The following is a 24,794-nucleotide window of genomic DNA, read 5'->3' on the forward strand; positions in this document are numbered from 1 at the left end:
GTTTCATTCTTCTACACATGGATATCCAGTTTTCCCAGCACCATTTATTAAAGAGGCTGTCCTTTCCCCCAGTGTATATTCTTGGTGCCTTTGTCAAAGATCAGTTGGCTGAAAGCATGTGGATTGATTTCTGGTTTCTCCATTCTGTTCCATTGGTCTGTGTGTCTGTTTTTATGCCTGTACCATGCTGTTTTGATTATTATAACTTTATAATATAATTTGAAGTCAGGAAGTGTAATGCTTCCAGCTTTATTTGTTTTTTTTTTGTGCTAAGGATTGCTTTGGCTATTCAGAGCCTTATTGTTCCATATAAATGTTAGGATTGTTTTTTCTTCCTGTGAAGAAAGTCATTGGTATTTTGATGAGGATTGCATTGAATCTGTAGATCACTTAGGGTAGTGTGGACATTTTCACAATGTTAATTCTTCCAATCCATGAACATGGAATTTCTTTCCATCTTTTGGTGTCCTCTTTAATTTTTTTCAGCACTAACAGCTCTTTTTGTTCTCTGAGTGTTTCCTTTTTTAGTATCTTATTTTTTTTCATAGATGCAGATTTATTTCATTTTTGTGAGAATATTACTGGTATTTCCCCCCTGCATACTATCTGTTTCCTTCAAGTTGCTTTTTTGTGTTTGCCATGGTCTGTATCTTTATTAGAGGTTTTCCCAAGATGTCACTCTGAGTGTGATCCTTGGCTGTGTTGCTTCCTGATTAAGAGGAGGAGGGAAAAAAGCTGTCAAGACCTTGACATTATGGTAAGTAAAGAAGCCACTCCCAAAAGACCACCTCGTGTATGATTTCATTTATATGAAATGTCCAGAATAGGCAAATCTATACAGACAGAAAATACTTTAGTAGTTGCCCAGGGCTGGGGAGAGGTGGAATGCAGAGTGACTGCTAATGAGTATAATGTTTTCTTTGAGGGGGGATGAAAATGTTCTAAAATTGACTGTGGTGATGGTTGTACAACTCCATGAATATACTAAAAACTGTTGAACTGTATACTTTAAAAAGGTGAATTGTATGGTATGTGAATTGCATCTCAATAAATCTGTATAAAATAAAACTGTCGGGAAATTCTGAAGGGATCATTAACCCTGAGCCTCACTGTGGGGTGATCTGGGTGGGCTGTTGGTTGGGAACCTCTGAAGTCAATATCTTCAGGTTTACCCTTGGTTACATTCACCAGAGAGGAGGCTTCTACTCTCCTTTGAAGAGTGAGGTTCTGCCTGACAGTATCTGGTAGTCAAGATGAGAAGGAATATGGGGATCTTTGCACTCTGCCTTCAGTAGACACGTGCCTTGTCTTTGTTATGGTCTCTCCCCAAACCATGCTGGGTACTCCCAGGCCAGAGACACTGTTACTTTCTATTATGGAAAATTCCAAAGATTTACAAAAGTAAAGAGGATGGTACAAAGAACCCTTACCCATTATCCAGGTTCACCAGTTATCAGTTCATGGACATTTTTCTTTCATCGGTATCCCCCAAGCCCCTTCCCCAGATTCTTTTCATGCAAATACTAGACATTTTTGTCTTATGCTCTCCAGAGACTAAGCCTCCAGAAGTTAGTGAGGAGGAGGAATCTAGGAATCTAGCTTTTTGAGCAGCTTTCACTCTTGTGTGCTTTATTCTAGCATTCTATATCCCTGCCCTAGCAGTACAAGGTACTGTCAGTTCCTGTGCTTTTTAAGGATTTCGTGGTTTAAATCAGCTGAATTCTCAGCTTTCCCTGCATCTGATTTAGGATTCAGGTTTTTTTGAGTCTGCTAAGTCAGTCACTACTTGTTCATCTGCTTCCCAGGCTTCCAAAATTTGACACCATCCTCTTCTCTCATCTTTCCCAGTAATTGTAAGATTTTGTTAGTAAGAAAAAAAGTGCTTTACTGAATTTTTGTGGGGTTTGGGGAATGAGTGAAATTAGATGCAGTTTTTCAGTGTGCCACCTTCTCTAGGAGATTGGCTGTTAATTTTCCTTTCCATCTTGCCCTATCCTGTCCTATTCTATACAACCCTATACCCTATTTTATTTATTTATGTATGTATTTACTTATGCATTTATTTACTTGTCTGGAAGACTCCTTTCCAATCTTTTAAGAACTAAGAGGATCCTCCTTACTTTAGCATGCCTTTCTTCTGACCTTAAGTCCAGGCAAAGTGAAGGAGTCCCTGCTTTTGTGCCTACCTGGCATGCTGTATTCACCTCTTGCTGTGGAACTGTCTACTCTCACTTTGCATGCTGCACTGCAGTGTGTTTACCTCTCTGCCCCATCAGCATGTAAAGCAGGATTTGTAAGATTATATCTTGTTTTTCTCTGTATCATGAGCACAATGCCTTGCTCCCAATAAACATTGTTAACTCACAGACTGTATAATTCAGCATTGCACTTCCAGGATTGGGGACAGACAAGTGCATGATACCCCTTTCCTTCTGGTCCTTGACAGGCAAGACTGTTTGGTAAATATTAAAGAACAAAGCATGTCTCTTGGACTTGTTGTTATGCAGCATTGTTCCCTTTGCTTTCAAGTCTGTGTTTTTGACTCAGTCAGCAGGTTGGAGAGGGAGGGCAGCTCTATGAGTGTAAACAGCCTAACGATGAAGGAAAGGACCAGTCAGAGATAGATGTCTTTTTTCCCTCCCTTGATAGAAAGGCTCGGCTCGGCATCTGTGCTATGCTTCACACTAGAGAAGGGGCGAATTTGTTCTGTCTTGACAGCTACTTAGTTCTGCAGTGTCTTCCATTGCTCTTTCCTTTTGGACAAAATGGCAGGAGAATTTTAAAAATTGCTGATTGCATTGTTAAAAAATTCTGATGTTAAAGCATTATCTATATAAGGTCCTGTTAAAATACAAATATATAACTTGGAAAGAGTAACACTTAGCCTGTTGTTTCTTAAAGTATGTTCCCCAAGATGCTATAAATATCTTCCAGGAGAAAAGAAATAGGGAACTGGTGGTCGAATTTGGGATGCTGGATTAAACACAGTTAAATAGGGCTTCTTATTTCAAGATTTCTCCGAGCCTTGTTACTGAGCATTGTGAGTCTCCAAGAGGGGTACGTAATAGGTAGCATTTCTTAAATTTCCTTACTTTTCATTTGAGGAGCAGGAGCATTTCAGTGTTGTGTTTTGTGGAACACATGAAACTCTTGAAACAGCCCCTCAGCTTAAATCCATCCTTTGGGGTCCCATACAAATGCCACCTTCTCCAAGGCTTTCCTGTCTATCCTTAGAGGTATACAACCCTTTCCTTCTTTGGACTGTACTTCCTTCATTTGTCTAGTTGTCTCCCTGGCTCTTCCCTAATCTCTAGGAGATCATACATTCTTTGCACATTTTCTGTCACTTCCCACCATATCTGGGACATTGCCTTGCACGAACAAAGGTGCTCAAGAAATGTTTACAGTACTGCATTGGTTTCTTAGCTGAGTCATCTTAGAGTCCAAAGGGCACTGGCAGGAATGGGAGCCCAGGAGGGGCCTGAAGCTTAAGACCCTCACTGCTCAAGCATATGAATGGGTGGGCGCTCACAGCGAGGACAGAGAACCAGTGAAAGAGGCTGGTTCTGAAGGGCAGAATTGGAAAGCAAAAGCAGGAGATGCTGAGACGGTAACTCAAATGTGCTGAAGGCCTGTTGTATGCCTGTGGTAAGCTTTCGATACTTAAACTTAATCTCCACCTTTCAAATGGGTGATACTTCACAGATGAGGAAATGGAGCATCAGAAAGGCAAAGTAGGAGTAAGTACTGGGGCTACAAGATGAATACAACCCAGTCCTTTCCCCCAAGGAGCCTTCATCTTCTGGAGTAGATAGTCCTGTAAATAAATAATTATGAACAGTGGGTTGACTGCAGTGATTAAGCTATGTGCAAGGTGTTGTGGGAGAACCAAATAGGAGACTCTAAACTGTGTATGGGGGGTGGGAGGGAAGAGGTGGAAGGTGGCAAATCCAGGAAAGCTTCCTGGAGGAGAGTGATGCCTGAGCAAAGTGGAGTAAGAGTGCAGGGACTGAAGGGACCAAAAACCCCCCAGAGCTTGGGGGTGAAAAATAGCATGAGGAATTGATTGTTCTTGGAGTATGGAATGTGAGTTAAGTGAGAATTGAGGTTGGAGAAGTTGAGAGGGTATTATAAAAAGGCTGAGAAGTTCTGACTTGATTTTGAAAACCGTGCGAAGCCAAAGTAGGGTTTTCAGCAGAAGAACAAAGTGTCCAGCACACGTTTTGGATGTACACCTGCCAAGGTGTATCTGAGCTGGGTATGACCGAAGGCCAGTGATCAGCTGGGGCTCTCTCCAGTAGTGTCTGTGAGATAGGATGAATTCTGACCCAGGGCAGAGGCAGCATTGGAGGGGACGAGAGAACTGGTTTGATAAATACTCAGCAGATAAAATCAGCAAGACAGGAGATAGGAAGCAGAGGGGAGTCAAGTAGGACACTCAGGTTTTGTGCTTGGGCACCCCCTTCTTCCGTGAACCGACCTTTCAGTCTGCCCTGTCTGACTGCTTACCTTAAGCAAAACCTATGCGAAGTGTAGGTTTATAGCAATTAATTAGGAGACAGTGTTTTATGGAGAGATTGTGATATAAGTTTCCTTTAAAGATTATTGACTTCAGAGCATTTATAATATACTGTGCTTCTCAGAATTCTTATTTTTATAACTTTAGGAATAAATCTTTTGGGTAAAGCATTGGTTCCCAAACCTGGTTGTGACCTGAGAATATTTTTTTCCCCAACTTTTAATTATAAAAAAATTCAATCATACTGAAAATTTGAAAGAGTAATAAAATGAATGCCCAAGTACCTGCCAACTAAATTAAACGATTGTTAATATTTTATCTTATTTCTCAAATATATGTGTGTATGTGTACATGCATACATATATATGCTGGACTGTTTGAAAGTAAGTTGCAGACATTATAACACTTCACCTGAAATGCTCATTTCAGCATTTGTCTTCCAAGAATAAAGACATTCGATACAACACAATTATTGTATCTAGAACAAAAAGCAAAATGATCTTCTAATATCAGGCCGTGCTTATATTTCCCCAGTTGGAACCAGGGCATGTTTACTTTGTTAATTTTTTTAAATTCTGCATTATTAATGGAAGAAACTCTTTGTAGTACTCTAGATTCCACTTCTGATTCTTGCCAATTTTTCTTTTTTATTTAAAATTTATCTCTATTTTAAAATTGTAAAATAAAGCATACTTATTTTTAAAAACTTCAAATAATGAAAAATATACAGAGTAAAAAATATCTAAAGGAAAAATTGAAAGCCCTCTCTCACTTATTCGAAGCTAAAGAAATAGACATTCTTAATCAGAATATCTAGGGAAGGGATCTCGCAATCCTGTTTTTAAGAAACTACTTGATGAGTTTAATGTAGTTCCCCCAGTAGCATTTGGGAAATCCTGCTCTACTGTAAAGCATACCTACAGCCATTGTTTTTACTTGAGATCAAACCAAGAAGTACTTAATCAATGCCTGTGATAGGTGGAGCCGTGTGCTGGGGACTGTAAATGATCTAATAAAATATGTAAAATATGTGATCTATCTTCAAGAACATCTTATTGGAGAAATAAAACTGACATTCACAAAGTCATTAGGAAGAACAGAATTAATATTTATAGAGCACTTACTATGTGCCAGGTACTGTGGCAGGTGCTTTACGAAAATATTTTATTTAAATCTCACAGCAGCCCTTGAGGTAGGTAGTATTGTTCTTATTTTCTATATGAGGGAACTGAAGCTCAGAGGGTGACATGCCCAAGTCATTCAGCCTGTAAGAGGTGAAACAGAGCCACTATTTCAACCCAAATCCATCTGAATCTTTCCAGCACTAAGCTACTTCTCAAAGCAACAATGGCCAACAACTGTATTGAATTTCCTACTGAAAAGCAGTCTTACCCCCACTCTGATATTTGAATCAGAGAATAGTTTTAAGAACTAACATGTCATCCCACCAAACCCATGGCTGAAATCACCCCAAAAGAGGAGGCAGGGCAGTTCCCACAAGACAGTGCCGCCCCAAACAATCCCAAGATGGGACCAGTTGGGATTCCAAAGAAGCACTAAATGCCAGGGTGATCAGTCCAGCGCATTTATTAGGGGAATTTACTTAGAGAGTGCTGCAGTGGACAAACAACGAGAGAAAAGGGATGTTCTCCTTCGTATGTCTGTAGTAAGGGAGTCAGGGTATGGAGTTTGTATGAGAGTTTAAGGAATTTGGCTCAGGGCTGAGGTCAATTTCTTTCAGTATTGTGGCAACAACCTAGATATTTTTATCAGTGCCTGGGAATGTTCAAGGTTCCAGTTTTGCTCCAAGCCTGCTGGGAGGATCGTGCAGCTCACTGGATCACAGAGAGGTCAAAGCACTGTTTGATTTTTGGTCAGGACACCAAAGTGGGGGAACTGGGAAACCCTACACCTAATGTGATCAAGAGCTAAATTTATGTGGTACTAGTAACATAGTGTTATAAAGGTTCAGAAAAGGAGAGATCAGGGAAGACTTCATTGGGGAGGTAGCGTCTCTGTTGCCCTGAAGGAAGAGACAAACTAAAAGAGGTAATGGGAAGTGAGGTGAGAGAAAGGTAGGGCTTGAGGATGTGGAGCTGTGCTGCCATGTGGTGGAACAGGATAGGCATGGAAAACAGGTGACAAGAGGCTACTTCCTAGAACACCCATAGCCACTTGCTTCCTGAGATAGCCAGGCAAAGAGGAAGGAAACAAAATGATCATGTGCCTCTATTTCCATCTTCACTTTTGCTGAACATAAATGCATAACTGATATTTAAAAACATTTTTACTACGTGATTAAGTCACCAGAGAGTTTATTCACTACAGTTTTTCACTTATACTGCATTGTGATTTTTCTCAGTGTCCCCATCCTCTCCTCAAACCCACTCTGAATGTAAAAGGGTGACAAATGAGGGTCCTGCAGCTAGTAGGACTCCAGCCAGATATGCAAACATAAGTGACATTTGAATGAAAATGCCATAATAGAAGTGTATATGAGGAACAGAGCTTGCTTACGTAGAAGTGAGTAGGGGATGTGTGTTTGCGTTGGCTCTCCCAAGTTCTCTGCAGATTCTTTCCAACTCTGTTCTGATTATCTTCAGAACCTGGATTTGGGATCTTTTGCAAATGCTGCTATGTATATTATAGTCAATGGTGTGGTGGAACTAAGAGGCCTGTAGGAGTCAAAATAGACCTGGATTAGTATCTCAGCTCCTCTGCTTACCTATTTTTTTTTTTTTTTAAACCTTGGGCACATTACTAATTTTGTTAAAATTAAGTCTTATGGACAGAACTGAGGTTATCAGAGGTAGCAAAGGGGGAGGGGGAAGAGGTTAGCAAGAAATTGGTAAAAGGTCACAAAGAATGATTATATTGTGTAATGATGAATATATTAATTATCCTGATTTGATCACCACATATTGTACACGGGTATTGATATTCAACTCTGTACCCCACAAATATGTATAATCAATTACGTTTCAATAAAAAAAGTTTAAAAAAGATTAAATCTTATAGATCTTTGTAATTTGTAATTCTAGCCCCTTTCTTTGCTATCATGAAATTTACCCTCGCCACTGGATAATTCTCAGTAACAAATAAACATGCTGTGGTATTTCTTATCTGAAAACAAACCACCCCCCCATTCCCAAAACCTTTTCTAATTTTGTCTCTTAAATATTGAAAAATAAACTCATTATTACATTTAAAAATTTGTTGACATTATATCCCCCCCAGCTATCTCCTAGTTCCTGGTTCCTTTCCCGAGTAAAACTGAGTTGTCCGTAGTTGGGGCTTTGACCTCTTCCCCTCACTCTAATCTCTTCCCATCATTCCACCAGGACTGTCCTTGTCTGTATCAACCAATGACCTTCATGTGGCCAACTCTAAGGCCGCTTATTTGTTTTAATCTGACTTATTCTTTCAGCAGAATTAGCCAAGGCTGATCACTGTTTCCTTTGACATCTACTTTCCTGGGTCTCTTTCTCCTTCTCTGGGCTTTCATCAAGTCTTTCTCTCTTCAATCTCTAAATGGCAATGTGCCCCAGGTTCTAAAATTGCCCTCTTTGCTTCTCTATTTATTTACTGTCTGTGAATATTCTCTTCTAATCCAATGGCTTTAAATGACATCCATTTGCTAATGACCCTCAAATTTGTATCTTCAGCCTCAAACTTTCTCTGGAACTTGAGACTTACATCCGTATGAGACGTGTCAAACTTAACACAGCCAAAAGAGAACTCTTGATTCAGCCTCCACTCCAAACTGGGCCGAGCCCGTGGCGCACTTGGTAGAGTGCTGCGCTGGCAGCGCGGCGACGCTCCCGCTGCGGGTTCGGATCCTATATAGGACTGACCGGTGCACTCACTGGCGGAGTGCCGGTCACGAAAAAACGACAAAAAAAAAAAAAAAAAAACAAACGTACCGTTCCCACAATCTTCCCACCTCAGTAAGTGGTGCCTCTGTCCCTCCACAAGCTCAAGCCAAAATAGTTAAGCATTACTTTTGATTTCTTTCTTCCTCATCCTTATCCAGTCCTTCGGTAAGTCCTATCTTCTCTATCTTCAAAAACGTTCCCAAATGTATATCCTTCCCTCCATCTCTACTACCAGCACCCTTGTCCACACCACGTCATCTCTCACCTAGACTACCTGTAGTAGCCTCCTAACTAGTCTCCTTGTTTCTACTTGTATCCATACCACAGTACCCTCCATTACAGGGACCAGAGAAATCTTTTAAAAATGTTAACCAGAAATGTCACATTTCTTAAAACCCCCCAGGTGGCCTCTCATTGCACTCAGAATAACATCTATACTCCTTGCCTTGGCTTTTCAAGCTCTGTGTGAGCTGCTCCACATCAGTCTCTGAGTCCTCTTCTTGTTGACCATGCACTCAGCCTCAGTGTCCCTTCTTTGGGTTCCTTGAACATGCCAAGCCCATATTCACTGTAGGGGCTTTGCATCAGCTGATTTCCCAGCCTCAAATGCTCTTCTTCCAATCTTTGTGTGGTTGGCCCTCATTCGAATCCTATTTTAAATATAGCCACCTCTGAGAGACCTTCTCTGACAACCCAGACTAAAATAACTGTCTATTTTAATTCTCTACTAGCACTTGTCACTATCTGATGTTTTTCTTGTTTATTTATGTATGTGTTTACTGTTCCATTCATTCGTTCATCACCCTATTTTATGATTTATGGGAAGGGGGACCTTGTCTGCTTGTTTATCACTGTATCTCCTGCTCGTGGATCAGTGACTTGCACATAGTAGATGCTCAGTTTGAATATATAGAATGAACGAATATGTTTCTCTCATCTGTAAAATGGAGAGACTAAAACTTATGTCTCAGAGTTGTTGAGGACTTATATTATCTAATTTGATAATGCACACCAAGTCAATAAGTGTGTGTCCAGCATATTGTATTTAATAAATAGAAGCTATTATTTTTTAAGTGTCTGGCTCATTGTAGATATTCAAGGGAGAATAGTTCTCTTTCTTTCAGGCTGGGTCCCCTGCAGTATTTTATATTTAAAATCTGCACTTTGGGCAAAGTGATGGAAATTTCCCAGTCAGCTCTGACTCTGTTTTTTTTTTTCTGAAGAAATGGCTTAAAAATCACTGTTCAAGGAATAGTCAACATCAGCTAGTTTGGAACAATTATTAATGTCGGTTCTGTCCCTCTCCCCCAGTACACATAGAGACACTGTATTATAAGAAGGTTTGGCTTTCTCTTGGGAAATTATAATTTTTCCTTCCCTTTGGTGATGTGATTGTTGCCAATTAACTCTCCTTAGGACTAAAGTGCTTTGGGGTTTGATTTCCTCACTCTGGTGGTTTAGGTTTTCTGAAAAGCATTCCCAGCTTTTGTGTGTACTGGTCAGTTTTTCTTTTGCATTTATTTAATAAACAGTTATGGTCTACTGAAGTGGCAGGCAATCAGGATGCAAACAGGAACTCATAGGGGCCTCTGTCCTTAAGGCCTAGTGGAGGAAGCAGGATACATAAACCAATGAGGATAATAAAGTGTCTATGCAGAAAGTCTCTGTAGAACATAGAGGCAGCACAAAGGAGGGTTGGGGAGGAAGGTTTCAGAGATACCTGGTTGTTCACCAGCCGACAAGGAGAGAAGAGCCCTGGGAGTAAGGATGTAGAGAGATGGACCTGCCTGCGGGTCCATACTCTGGGAGCTTGGTATGGCTGTGTGATCACAGTGGTGGTGGCAACACAGAGGTCATGAGAAGTGCAGCCAGGGAGAGACGCTCGGGCGTGGATGGCTTTGTATGCCCTGCTAGGAAATTTGAACTTTTCCAACAATAACATTAACACTAGCAGCACCTCAACTTATTTAGTGTTTCCTATATGCCAGGCTCTCTCTCTCTCTCTATCTCTCTCTTTTTTTTTTTTCTGTGGCTGGTCAGTATGGGGATCCAAACCCTTGACTTTGGTATTATAACACTGTGCTCTAACCAACTGAGCTAACCGGCCAGCCCAGGCTCTCTTCTTTGTGCTTTATTGTATTAATTCCTTTAATCTGCACAACAACCCAATGAGATAGGTACTGTTATTATTCCTATCTACAAATAAAGAAATGTAGAAATGTGGAGGATAGGGAACTTGCCCAAGGTCACCCAACTCCTAAAGGGCAGAGATAGGATTCAGACTCAGGCTGTACTTCCTCTTACAGACAACTTTGTGGAGGCAGCCCAGAACCCCTGAGGAGATTTAAATGTGGGGATGACCTGATCAGATTAGTTCTTTGGAAAGATTGCAGTGAAGTCACATTGTATCTTGTACAGGAATTTGTTCCAAAAGCATCTAAGGCAAAAAAGGCCAAGTTCCATTTCTCCTTGACTGTGAGTGAGGTTTGCTACATTCTCTGTGGCATACCATGTCTCAGTCATTCCAATGCAGCTGGTTTTCCTCTACCCGTGGAATAGAGGGCAGAGTCTTTGGAAGACATGCATGTAATAGATGAATAGTTGGTTTGTGTTGAGGGGCCCTGTTGCTTGAAAAGCACAAGAGCATCATACTCCTGCAGAAACTGAGCCCCTCCATGGTGACAGCAGACCCAGCCCCTGTCTCACTCTCTCCAGGCCCACACTCGTCTCATGGGCGGCAGAGCCCATGCACTGCTTAGATAGTGTTTTTCCCTGCCCCCATTTCTCTCTCTGGAGGAGTCCATGGATGTGGGTGCAGGTTAGGTGTGTGTGTGATGATCTGCACTGCACTCAGTAGCAGGGTGGAGGAAGGACTGTGCAAGTGGGGAAGCGGGAAGAAGGCAGAGAGAGCAGGCAGAACACAGCAGCTGCCATCCAGGTACCAGGATTTGGCCTCAGTGAAGGTCAGGGCAGGTGGGATGGAGAATAAGGGCATGAGAGATGTAAAGGAGGTTAAATATTTTGGACCTAATAACGAATGATTGGATTTGTTCCCTTCAAGCTTTTTCTGATCTGAAAATTTAGTACATCATTTTGTCTCTCTGTTTTCAAAGTCTGATAAAATTTCTTCTAATTTCCAACTACATCAGCTTTACTAACATAACACATTACTCTCTGTGCTCTTGGCTTATGGCTTATGACATAGGCCTAAGAGTCATCTGCAGGTGTTAAGAGCTATCTATTTTGTCATAGTAGTGCAATATTTCTTTTTACTTACAAACGACCATTATATGAAGTCTCTTGAAATAACCCACCACTATGTTCTAGTACAGGACTTGTATTAAATTAAGTTCGCTAGTTTTAAAAAATTGAAATGATTTTGTAACTACTTTAAAGAAAATGTTGACATGAGTCAACAAACATGATGATAAAAACAAAACAAAACCATCTAGTGCACAGGAAAAAGAGGCCGGGAGGAACACATCAAAATGCTGACAGTGATTGTGTTCCTATTAGCAATTTATTTTTCCCTTTTCTGTGTTTTCCAAGTTTTAAAAAATGTGCCTATGGTACATGCAAAATGTTAAAAACACATAAAAAAGGGACAAACTTAACAAATAATCCTAACACAACATGCTTTTACTTTTGAAATGCCTTTGTTTTACATCCATGCTTATTTTTCATAGCTGCAGTACTGACAAATGCAGCTTTGTATAGTTTTTTCATTTTATAGCCTGTCAACATTATTTCATATTTCTACATAGTTTTCATAATTGGCGTTTTTAATGGCTGCCCTGCATTCCATGGTGTTGATGTTCTGCACTGAACTATCCCTCTTTGGACATTTGAACTGTTTTCAATTCTTTATTCTCTTAGATAAGATTTAATGAGCATTTTTGTTCATTTAGCATTTTGAGTTCACTCAGTTCTTCCCTTAAAGTGAATTTCCAGCAGTGAGCTCACTGTTTGAACTCTGTTACGGCTTTTTGTGTGTGTCGAGTAAGATCCTGCTCTCTACAGGAGCTGATGGAATGTGGCTGGTCACTAGCTTCATACGTATGCACCTGTCCCATGTTTTCCTCACTAGTACTGAGCCCTATCATATTTTAACAATGTGCATTGTTTCTAAATAAATCATGTTTATTGAAGAAAATTTAGAGAAGATATAAACTTATGAAGAAAAAAATAAGCTATTCATAATTTTACCACCCAGAGGTAAGGATTTTTAAAATATATTTGCTTCCAAGTATCTATTTCATAATGTCACATCATGTGGCTCTTTGAAAGTGTAACTACTTCTCTATTGGGTAGAGGTTTTATTCCTGCCTGCATCTTGGGGGTCTATTCTTAGTAAGACTGTAATGAACTTTCTTGTGAATAAATCTGTGTGCACATCTTGGAATCACTCCTTAGGAAAATTCCTGGAAGTAGAATTGCTGCGTCAAAGAGTATGGACCTTGTTAAGGCTTTTGATGAATGTTGAAAACTTGCTATTGAGGAAAGTTGTGCCTCTTCATAGTTCACCTATTAATGTTTGGATGTCATTCCTGCATTCACTGGGTTAACACCAGTGGCCATTTTTTTATCTGTTTATCTTGAAAGAGGTTTGAACCTCTCTGTTTTTTGGTCCCTGGACATGATGTTCTTGGCATAAAAGTTCCAGAATTTCTCTCAGATTTCATCCGTTGGTGAATTGTACCCATCTACATCTTCCACCCAGCCTTAAACTGCACCCGGACCATGTTTACTTGAAATCTTGATTTCCTAGACTTTTTGAGATCTAGAACTCTATGAAAGACACTGCTTATTTTAGCGTAAACTTTTCTCCCATTCTCAGCTATTTCTTCAATAAATACTTGTGGAATTCTGGTTTGAGAAATTCAGAGTGTAGAGAAGATGGAGAGATAATTACAATACAATGCAATAAGTGCTGGGTTGTGTTATTTGCATTTGTTGAGAAAGAAGACATTCATTCTACAAGGGGTATTTGGGAAACAGTTGCAGAGGAGGGAGCGTCTGGCCTTTGTCTTAAAAGATAAGAAGGAATTCTTCAGCAGGAAAAAGGGTATGCTCGGGAAGAGAAAGGACATGCAAAGCTTGGAAGCATAAAAGGACATGGGGTGTTTGGAGAAAAGAGAAAAGCCCATTTGATGAGGTTTAACGTATCTGGAATTGGGGAGAGGTGAATTGGATGAGATTATAAAAAGCATTGTTGCACTAACCTAAGGTGTTTAAACTTCATCCTCAAGGCTGAGAATTTGTAGGCACTTTTGGGGAGACAATTTGTAAACTAGCTACAGGGAGCCAAGTTAGAGTCTATAGTAGCCTGGCTGGGTGAGAGCTGACGAGGGCCAGAGCCACGTGGGCAAGGAGGAGGAGAGAGGTATTCAAGCCCATTTCTGAAAGAAAATCTTGGCAACAGATGGCTTATAGCATGCTGTGTGTGCGTGTGCGTGTGCGTGCGCGTGTGCGTGCGTGTGCGTGTGTGTGTGTGTGTGTGTGTGTGTGTGTGTGTAGGGGGCCATGTTGAGGGAGAACTTGTACCATCTTCTGGCATAGGAATATGCCAGGATGCAGGTAAGATAATGCACAGTAAAGCCCTTAGTAAACTATAAGTGCTCTATAAATGTAAAAGCTTATTGATAGTAATAGTCCCCAAGAAATCCTGCCCAAAAGAGCTGTTTCGTAGATGAAATGGGCCCATGTGTGTAAAGCACCTGGACTCTGGACAAATAGTCATTCTTTTGCATCACACAGGACCTGTCACAAACTTGAAAGACAAACGTGCGAGAATTCCTATGTTTTATTCTCATCTATTTGGGTTCTAGAGCACGTGGCCACTTACTTCCCTTTTACTTTTTCTCCTGCTTCCAGTGTGGAGGGAATCTGAACAGCTGAGGGAAGGGAGCAGCCTGCTCTGACAGTCTTCCAGCTAGGGAGGAGACACCTCTGTCCTTGGTAGGCCTCTGGTCCCTGGAGCAGAGGAGCATCAGGGGAACATGTGAGCCCAGTTCTGGGCCCAGGCCCTGACCTCTGGCTCTCTGGCCAGGCTGGGGAGGAGACTGAAGATGCTGATAAGGAGGCCCTTCCTGTCCAGCCAAACAGGCGCAGGAACGCTTCTGCAGAGGAAAGATTAGACACAGCCCCTGATTTAGAGAACACAGCAGGGAGGGAAGTTTGTGCTTTCTGTTGGTATTGTTTATTGTTGGAGGAGGACAACCGAAGGAGCCTTGCCTGCTTGTGAAGAAGACAGAAATAGCAAGTTGGGTCTGGGAGGGCCTTTTTTAGATCAGTTCAACTAATATGTTTTGCAGACAAAGCTCCCCATTGGGAAGGGTATCATTTTTCTTCCCCCAGGGAACGAAGTGCCAGTGTTTCCAGGTGCATCTAAGTCCCTTTGTCAAGTACCTGCTCCCAGGTGCTGTGGTACAAAACAAACCAGCTCCACTCGGGGAGTTCATGAGTGGGAGCCCAAGTCGTTCCTAAACAGTGGCCTTTCCCTTCTCCTCTCACCTGTGTGTGGAAAACCAAATCTGTGCTCAGTGCTAGGACACAGTATGACCAGTTTTCTCACTATGGTAAAAGTGCACTCAATACAGATGTTTGCTTTTGTTAAGGCTGATGAAATGCTCTTCTGTGGATTAATTTTTGTTCTTCTTACATGTTTGGTATCCCAAATCTGTCTTGTATTTCTGGGAATTAGGAAAATAGAAAAGACAATATATAAAAAGAATAAAAGAATATTATTTTATTGTCTTGAGTTTTGAAAATAATATTGTGGAAATCTTAGGCCTGCTTTGTTTTATTTTTAATTTTTTCCTTGCGAGTCTTAAAAAATATTTTAAGGGTTGCTTTTGAGTACCTACTCCTTATTCCACCCCAATCTATAGCATGGTTACATGCCAGCTGCCCCTGGTAGTTATGCCTATGGCCTTTACCAGTGGGAATTCATATTCACAGACCTTATTTGTCCTGACAGCATCTCTGATTTAGGCTCAGGGGACCTACATATGCTCTTCTGGCTCTGTTGCTTACATGCTATATAGTTTGAGGCAAGTCGTTTTCTTGGTTTCAAATCCATCTCTGTAAAATGGGGAGAAAAAGATGGGTTCCATCTGCTTCCTCAGGAAGATTGTGTCAGAGTGCATAGAAAGTAATTGCTAAGCTGTAAAAATGTGTGAATTTTGTTTTTATTAGTGACACAAACAAGCTACTGTTTGATCCATTGGTTTTGGCTATCACACGATAGATACTTGGTTTTGAGGGAAGTTGTTCTGAAAGAATGACTACGCCTTGTAGGGACTCACTGGGCTGAGACACAGTTTAATAGAGAAAGCAATGATACACACAATGAACTGGAAAAAGCAACTCCAGAGTCTGGGTGGGACATTTCCTCTTGAGGTCCCTGTCCCATGAAGGGGTACAGCAGGGCAGACAAAGAGAAAGACAAAAAGATAGAAACAGAGCACCCCAAACAGACTTTTTAGAGGGCCTTTCTCCCTAAATTAGGAAAACTGTTTGCCTTTCAAGCACTTCTGTAGACTAAATGGAAGGGCAGAATATAATTTACAAGTTGGAGATCATCTTCTTTCCTAGGAAGAACTAAATATTACAGCCTCCCTAGGGACAACTACGATTGCCAGCTTTTTTTTTTTTTATCATTCCAAAAATATCTTATGCATATATAGATATAGAATTATATGTCCCCTACCCGTTTTTTGTACTATACACACCATTCTCACCTTGCTTCTTTCACTTAATACGTTTCACAGATATCCATGGCTGTGTGATCCATTGATGTAAGGTTGCCATAATGTATATAACAATTTTTCTACTGATGGACTTTCAGGTTTTCATAATTGCTATTCAAATACTGTTGTAATGAATATCCTGCTATATGTGCCTCTGTACACAGGTATGAAAATAAATGTATGATAGATTCCTAGAAGTGCAATTGCTGGCTCAGAGGGTTTGTAATAGCATTTTTAGTTTTAAATCAATATTGCCCTTCATAGTGGTTGTTGCATTGATTTACCTCCCACCAGTAGTATACGAGTGCCTCATTTCTCCATATTCTCTCCAATACAGAATGAACTTCGTCAATCTGACATGAAAAATAGCCTCCTATTATAAATGTGCAATAGTTTTAATTTACTCTTATGAATAAGGCTTATCATTTTTTAAAAAAAATGGAAGTGCTATTTTTATTTCCTTTTTTGTGAACTATCTGCTCATGTCTTTAGCCCCCATTTTTTCTATTGGGCTATTGGAGTTTTCTTATTTATTTGTAGGAACTCTTTATGCATTTAATGAAATTAGATCTTAATTATATGTATTGCAGATATTTTAGTCAGTTCTTCATTTTTATTGTTTTGCCATACAGAATTTAAAAAAAATGAATTAGTCAAATTCGTCAATCTTTTTATTTTATAGCCTCGATTTTGAGTAATTCTTAGATAGCCTTCTCCACTTTAAGTTTATATATATATATCATGTTTTCTTCTAGTACTTTCATGCTTTCCCTTTTTTTAGATCCAAACCTTGAATCCTTCTGGAATTTCACTCCAACTGAATTTATTTCCAGAAAGACCTGGATTTTTAATCCAGGCCCTTTTTACTCGTTAGCTATATGATTTTGAACAAAGTAATTAACCTCTCTGAATCTCAGTTTCCTTATCTGTATAATGGGAATAATAATACCCATCTAATGGGCTGTTGAAAGGATTAAATAAGATTGTATATGGAAAACATTTAGTATAGTTCCTGGTACACAGTGTGTTCAAATTATGGTCCAAATACCAGAAACCTGGGAAAACATTGCTCTCTGGCAAAGAGAAGAAATTCTAGGTGGCCGGGATACACAGGCCACTCTGTGACTCACTAGTATGTGACTTAGGATGAGTCACTTCATCACCTAAATCCTGTTTCCTTACCTGCTTAATGAATGATAAGAAGTAGCTTATGAGGTTGTTGGGAGGTCCAGATTAGATCACGTCTGTGAAAGCATTTAGTAAACTGTAAAGGGCCATATAGAAAGTGCTGGAGTTTATGGCCTGGTGAATGAGGAGCAGCCGTGGCACAGGTGGGTGTTTGACATCTGTGGCTAGGGAGAATAATTAACTTGCAATAACATGAGATTAGCAGCTGATGTAAAGCAAGTGAGTTTGTAGCTGTTGATTATAGTAATGGTTAGTAATTGCCTCCTAGTAATTAAGCAATAATGAGCTTCCTGGGACAGAACCTTGTTAGCGTGAAAGATGGACCAAAGGCTTTCAATTCAATGTATACTTACTGAACACAACAATGGCCTAAGCAGAGGCGAGTGTCCTGTTGAGATATAGCCCTTATCCTTAAGGATAGTCAAGGTGATAGGTAGAGCATGGGCCTCTTCACCAGGCAGACATATATGCAGGGACATAAGCTCCACAGTGCTTTGGGGTTGTCAAGGAGGGAGAGACTTACCTGCACAGTCCCTCTATGCCGGGCCGAACCCAGTCTGGCCCAGATTCTGGAGAACCCCAGGCCAGTAATGCCTTCTTGAAATTTTACTTGTTGCCCCTTTTTTTATTCCTCTGTTTGGTTGTTTTCAATTTATCAGGGATATCTTGTCTCTCATGCCCTGCCCATCTCCTTTCATAGCTCTGGGTGAGCATGGTGTTGTGTTTCTATTATGACCTGACTACTCAAATTTTCCCCGGGTAGGCTTGTCAAATAAAATATATGATATCCAGTTAATTTTGAATTTCAAAAAAACAGCAAATAATTTTTTAGTACAAGTATATGAGACACACTACTGTTTTAAAAAATTATTCATATGTCCCCTGTAATCTTTGGAACAAACTTATATTTAAATTTATTTGTGCTATCTGAAATTGAAATGTAAGTGGGTGTCCTAGCTTTCTTTTTATTTATTTTTTTAAAACCTTTTTCTTTTGCAGTATTTGGCAATCCGTACCTGGGCAGCTCTGATTTCAAATGCTACAAAATAGCATTTACCACACTAATGTTTCAGAGAGCCTTGGTAACAAAGGATGTTAAAAGGTCTTATATGAGAAAAGAATTCTCAGTTAAAGATATGTTTGATAAATACTGGATGAAACAAAGTAAGCTGGTTTTCTTTATTATGGGAATTTTCAGAACATTTTATATCCCGAAGACAGGGTTATAGTATTTAGTATTTATCAAAGTTATGTCATTGTGAAGCTATGCTCTACACCTACACTCCTTTCCTGAGTATTTAGGGTCATAGGAGCAAATGTTGAATGAATGCTGAGGGTCTCTGGTAATTGGTTCTATTTACAGACCATGAGTTCTGATTTTGGGTTTTGGGAAAATATTACTCTAGGGAAAACAAAAAAACCTTATATAATTCTGTTTTTGTTTTAAAAATTCCATAAATTTACAAAAAAATGCACACATAGACAAATGTATATAAATAAAGCAACTAGAAGGATATATACCAAAATATATATATAACTGTATACCAAAATATTAACTGTATGCCAAAATATTAATTGTATCCCCAGGGTACAGAAGGAAGTCTGGGTAGGGAAAGAGATTATAGGTAATTTTCCTTTTTGTCTGTCTGTATTTTTTGCATTCAGTATGCATGACTTTTGTCAGGAGGGTTTGATTATTATATTTTTGATTATTATATTTTTAATTATTATATTTTAATTGATTTGATTATTATATTTTTTAAATGGGCACTTTCCTGTATATTATCTTATTTGCCTCTCAGGTGACACAGTGATATAGGTTCTCATATCATCCCCATTTTATGCAGAAGGAAACTACACTGCTCTTGAACACACCTGGGTCTCTTGGCTTCATTACCCATGCTGTCTCTTTGGTGTGAGTGACAGCACATGCTGTCCTGGGAAGGGACCTTGGTGCCTATTCACCCAGCAGTCTCCATTTACAAATGTCAAGGCCCTGCAGGGGAAAAGGACCTGCTGGAGACACATAGTTTTTGAACAAGGACAAGTCCCCAAAATATTTTTTGGAGGCAGGGGCTGGGAGTCAGAAAGTGGGGGAGGGAATCAGGCTCACTTTCTCTGTTATACTGAGCCCCAAAGGCCAACGGGGAAAATGCACAGATGTGCAACAGTAAATACAGTTATACTTTTTAAAGATCACTATAAAAAAATGGGTTGTTGCCAAATTCATGTTGCTTAGAATAATTTTTGTTTTTCTTTTTAAGCTTTTCATACTAGATATCATTTCCTATATCTTAAACTAATTTTTTCCTTTTCCTTATCAAAAAATAAAAATTTATTTTTGAGTCTTATGCATGTAATGCATTTATTTAGGATGGTTGTGGTGATTATGATATTTGGGATTTTGCTTTTTCATCTGATCAGTGTTCCTGTTTATATTCCCTGATGAATGATGACTAAATTGTGGGGATGGTATGTGGGGAAAAGAGAGTCCAACTCCTAAGAGATCTGGGCTGGGGAGCACTGTGAGGAGCAGCATATGATCTCTGTGCCTCAGTTTCCTCTTCTACAAGTTAGGGATGTTAATAAGAGTACCTACATCATAGGGTTGTTGTGAGGATCATTTGAATGAATACGTGTAGAAGAGTGCCTGGCAAATAATAAGCATTGATAAGTGTCAGCTATTGTTATTGTTAACAATAATAGAATATAAAATCCTACAGTAATGTTTGGCCAGTAGCATATCTTGTGATATGTTTGCTCCCCAGATAAGGCAGGACTTTTTTTTTTTTTTTTTAATTAATTTATTTTTTGGTGATGGCCAGTACAGGGATCTGAACCCTTGACCTTGGTGTTGTAACACTGTGCTCTAAACATCTGTGCTAACCGGCCAACGCCAAGGCATGACTTTTGTTGTTAGTTTAGTGGCTGTAACTAGCCAGTCTGCTTGGGAATGGGTTTCCTCCTCCTGGGATGCTGTCTTATTGTCTTATCACATGGGGAGTGGTGATACCTTATGGGTCAAACAGAATGGTTTCCTCAAAGCTTAGTAGTTTCCAGAGAATCCTGTGAACTTTTCATTCAGTAACGTGTTTTCTATTAGAAACAGAACAGTAACCACAGCAGGAAACCTGGAGTTTACAGTCCAGCCTTAGCCATAAACAGCTTGTGTTTTTAAAGAGACCAAACACTTTTATCCCAGAGGTTCATTTAAAAATATTCAATTGTTGATTAGAGAGTGATGTTATAACATCAAGGTCAAGGGTTTGGATCCCCATACCGGCCACCCACCAAAAAAAAAAAAATAAATTAAAAGTAATCAATAGAGAATTAAAGTAATTTCTTATAGAAAGAGGAAGAGTCTTAACTTTTATTCTGTGGCTTGCTGCAGGTGGTAACCACATGAGACAATGTTGACTATGACAAATACTCTCTTTCGCCTTCTTTTCCTAAAGGGCACTGTTAACCTTCTCTTAGAAGCCCTATTTCTCAGATCTTTATTTTTTGGACATTTTCATCTGAATTCCCTGCTTTGCTTCATTGACCTCTGACAAAAATGTTGAAATAAATGTGGGTCAAAAAATAAATGTGTGGCACAGAAAAAGAATGCAGCCCAGACCTATGCTTCCTATTGCTTATTGACTTACGAAAGCAGCGAGTCGTGGTCCATGGAGCCTCAGGTCTTCCTGCCATCCTTGTGCCTATCCCCGGGTTGTATTTTCTTTTCACATTTAATAGCTTTATTGAGTTTTAATTGACATACGATGTCCCTGAGTTTTTATCAGGATTTTGACTTTGATCCTACCACTGTAGTGGTAGAAAAAAGTTTGGACTTGAAGCCAGAGGAGAAGAGAAAAGGGAAATCACGCTTATTGAGTGCTCGCCCTTCATTATTCAATTCATCTCATCTTTCTAGAGCTCTTACTAGGAGCCAGGCATGAGGAAAGGCACTAGAGGGTCATGGTTCAGGGACAAGGTTGCTGGAGCCAGGTTATCTAGGTTTGAATCTTGGCTCCACCACTTATCAGCTGTGGGTCCTCAACGACTTCTTATTTAACTTCTCTTGTGCCTCATCTGTCAAATTAGGATGCTACCAGAGCTCACCTCGTAGGATTGTTGTGAGAATTAAATGACTTAACAATGTAGAGTGAGATGATGACGATGTCGATGACAATGACGGGGAGGTATTAACCAGCTACTTCATTGCTCTCATGCTGCTCACAGTCATGAGTGTGTGTTGCGGGGTGGGGGTTGGGGGGATGAGGGACCGAGGGATGGGGTTGGAGTGTGAGACATGTAAATAATTACAGTAAAGCCTGGTGAATATGACCGTAGGAGAGGAGGAGGGTCTTGCAGGAGTGTCGAGTGGGGCTGCCCAGGCCCCCTCTCAGGTCAGAGGTGCATACTACAGGAAGTGACGTTTAAGCTGAGGTCTAAAGGGGGAGTACATTTTAACTTGGTTGGGGGCGACAAGGGGAGATTGTGTTCTGTGTTCTGGGCAGAAGCAACAGTATATTTGAAAGTCTAAAGAGAAAAGCAATCCTGTGGTGTTTAAGGAACTGAAAAAGTCCAGGGGGCCTAGAGTGTGGGGTAGGAGGAGAGAGGTGAGAGCTGGGGCTGCCAGTGAAGGCAGAAACCAGATCGTGGAAAGCTTGTGAGTCATATTAAGGAGTTTGGGTCACTCAGTACCAGGTACTGTCCTTGGGGGTTTCCATCAATTCCTTCAAGCATCACAACTCTGTGATATAGGTGTTATTAACCCTATTTTATTGTTGCGGAGGTTGAAGCTCTGAAAAATTGTTGCTTGCCCGAAGCCGCAGACTTAGTACAGCCAGGGTTAGAATGTAGGTCTCTCTGGCTCCAAAGTTAGAATTCTTTTGATGACACCATATGCCTTTGGAATTTGAAGTCTGGCTGTTAGCTTTATGATTTCAGGCTACCCTCTTAATTTCCTTTACTCACCTATACAATAGGTAATATATTAATAAATAAAATCTACTGAAATTCACATAGAAATCACCTTTGCACACAGGGAATTTACTCCCCTAGGTACTTGACCGGTTTGGTACATTGGGCTGTCCTCTCTGCCCCACAGCCTATAGCTATTTGAGCATAAGGTGTGCTGGTGGGAGTGACCCTGAGGCTGCTCTAACTCTCCCAAGCACCCTTCCCCTCATGGGCTCACTGAGTGTCCTTTCCTCTCCCTCCAAAATCCACTGGGCTTGCTCTGCCTATACCTTATGAAATGAGCTCTGCCGCTAGCTCGATTTTTGTTGCTATTTAACTTTGCTCCTCTTGGTCTTGAGGACAGACATTGTCTCCTCTCTGTACTTCCTACAGTGATCAACACAGTGTGTAACAAGCACTCAACAGATAACAATTGCTTTCACCAGGACAGGGCTTTATGGGTACCGAGGCTCTTTTGTATAGTTTTTTAAACATCTTCACAACAGTCATCTGAAGTAGACATAGCATATAGTATTCTTTTTAGTGCAACCGGAGAAACTAAGTCCTACACTTCAGCAATATGCCCATTCATTAATTCTTTCCTTCTGTCAAGTAGACATTTACTAAGTGTAATTCTGTCCCAGGGGCTAGGAAAATAGAACTGAAAGGCATAATCCCTCCTCTCAAGGATGAGGCAGACCTTTGAACAAATAATTATGTACAACAAGTGAAGTTTTAGGTCAGAGGAATGATGAGAGTTTTTAACTTTATTTGGGGAAGATCAGTGAAAGATTCAGAAAGAAAGAGATGCTTACATTGGGCTTTGAAGGATTTCATGATTCAGAAAGGATGGGAGACAGCATCCCAGGCAGAGGAAGTGACGTGTACCAAAGCCTATAGGAATGAAAAGACAAGCACTTTGGGAGGGGCTGTAGCATCAGCATGGCTGACAGGAGGTGTATAGGAATGGGGTGGTGGTAAAGGAGAATGATGGCTGTAACTCCCACTGTTATGACCCCCAAGATCTCCAGAACTTGCAGGAGACTGAAAGGACCCTTCTTGGATCCTTCCTCTTCATTCAGTCTCCTAGTCACTAGCATTTCTTCCCAGAGGCACACACAGCCCATAAACTATCTTTCAGCTCTGGATAGGCTCACTTTTGTTCCCTGCGTCTTTGCACCCCCAGCTTGCCTGCACATAGATTTGTAATCTCATTTTCATGCAAAAAGAGAACAGATCTTATCACAGGAGCGACCTGTGACCTGTCTGCTTGGAGGAATAAAGGTTACCAGGTGAAAGGACATCTGTGTCATTTAGTCTCTGTGGCATGAGGTAGTTTGGAAGGGATAAAGTCCATCTGACTGAACACCTGTGTTCCTCTCTTGCTGGCAGGGTCACAAAGGGGAGTGTTAAATTGCTCTTCAAATGAGTCAGACCTCTTGTTCCTGAGGAGACGGGGCTGGCATGGTTTGAGCTTTGTGGGCAAGTCTGACGGGGCCTCTCATGCTTGCCTGTGTTTGTCTTGCAGCTGTGTAAATGAGTATGGAAGATTATGATTTCCTGTTCAAAATTGTTTTAATTGGCAACGCAGGTGTGGGGAAGACGTGCCTAGTCCGACGATTCACTCAGGTAAGGGAACTTGGAAGCCCAGGGTTGGGTTTCTCAGTCTAGCCTGTGGGGTTAGGGAATTTGATGGGATGGGTGACTGGTCCCAGTACCAGCTTCTTGGCTCATGTTCTGAATGTGTCCTTTGAAAGCTGCATCAGCTTTGTAGCCTAGACTGAAGTTCTGTAAACCACCTCAAGGGTGCGTGGTTCTGTGGGTCCCCACCAACCCTCCCATGCCTCTTATGGCTTTCTTTAATGAGAGAGGCAAGTGGTTTTGCTTTCAGTGTGCAGTATCAAAAATAGATTATTAGATAAAAAATAGATTATTAGTTAATAACAATCCAAAGGTGTAAACAAATGAATCTGAACATCAAACTGAATCTAAATATTAAGCTTTTAAAACTCTAATACAAATTAAAACAATCAAACTCCCTACCTATGCCCCCTCACATCCTCCTAGGAAACCAAGTCAGTCATTTTGGGTTAGAACCAGATATGCTGACTTTCTAAATCTCTTCAGTGGGAATGAAATGAGATCAGTGAAGAACTCTCTGAACTGAATCGAGTGTTCCCTCTGGATTGAATTCTTATCATGTGCCCTAAGTACAAGTTGCCTTTGGGGCTGCTCTTTTGAGAATCACTGCCTAAGGTTATACACCTATTTTTATAGAGAAATTAGTGAGAAATCACTCTGAAGTTAACTTTTTATTGTGTTTTCCCCTGAAAAATATGCATGGTGTCCTTTTCAGGACAATCACACTATTTACGTATATTGCATTTTCATAAAATGCTCATTGGGAAAGCCTAGCTCTTCTCTCTGAGGCATAGGGCAACCTGGAACTGTGGAAAGAGGACTGGCTTGCCCTGTGAGCCTGGGTAAGTTACCTCTTCTTCCTGGGCTTCCCAG

The 24,794-nt window shown here is 40.5% G+C and overlaps 1 protein-coding gene across 2 annotated transcripts in view; it reads left to right on the forward strand.

Moving 5' to 3' along the window:
- RAB30 (RAB30, member RAS oncogene family) overlaps nucleotides 1-24,794 on the forward strand; it is a 79,566-nt gene that overhangs the window by 38,253 nt on the left and 16,519 nt on the right. For both annotated transcript variants that reach the window (XM_063093955.1, XM_063093956.1), the window contains exon 2: nucleotides 23,809-23,909. In XM_063093955.1, the coding sequence (XP_062950025.1) occupies nucleotides 23,817-23,909 (93 nt within the window). In that variant the 5' untranslated portion in view covers nucleotides 23,809-23,816. The remainder of the gene's footprint in view (nucleotides 1-23,808; nucleotides 23,910-24,794) is intronic.

Source organism: Cynocephalus volans, chromosome 4 (genome assembly GCF_027409185.1).
Source record: "Cynocephalus volans isolate mCynVol1 chromosome 4, mCynVol1.pri, whole genome shotgun sequence".
Taxonomy (NCBI): Eukaryota; Metazoa; Chordata; class Mammalia; order Dermoptera; family Cynocephalidae; genus Cynocephalus; species Cynocephalus volans.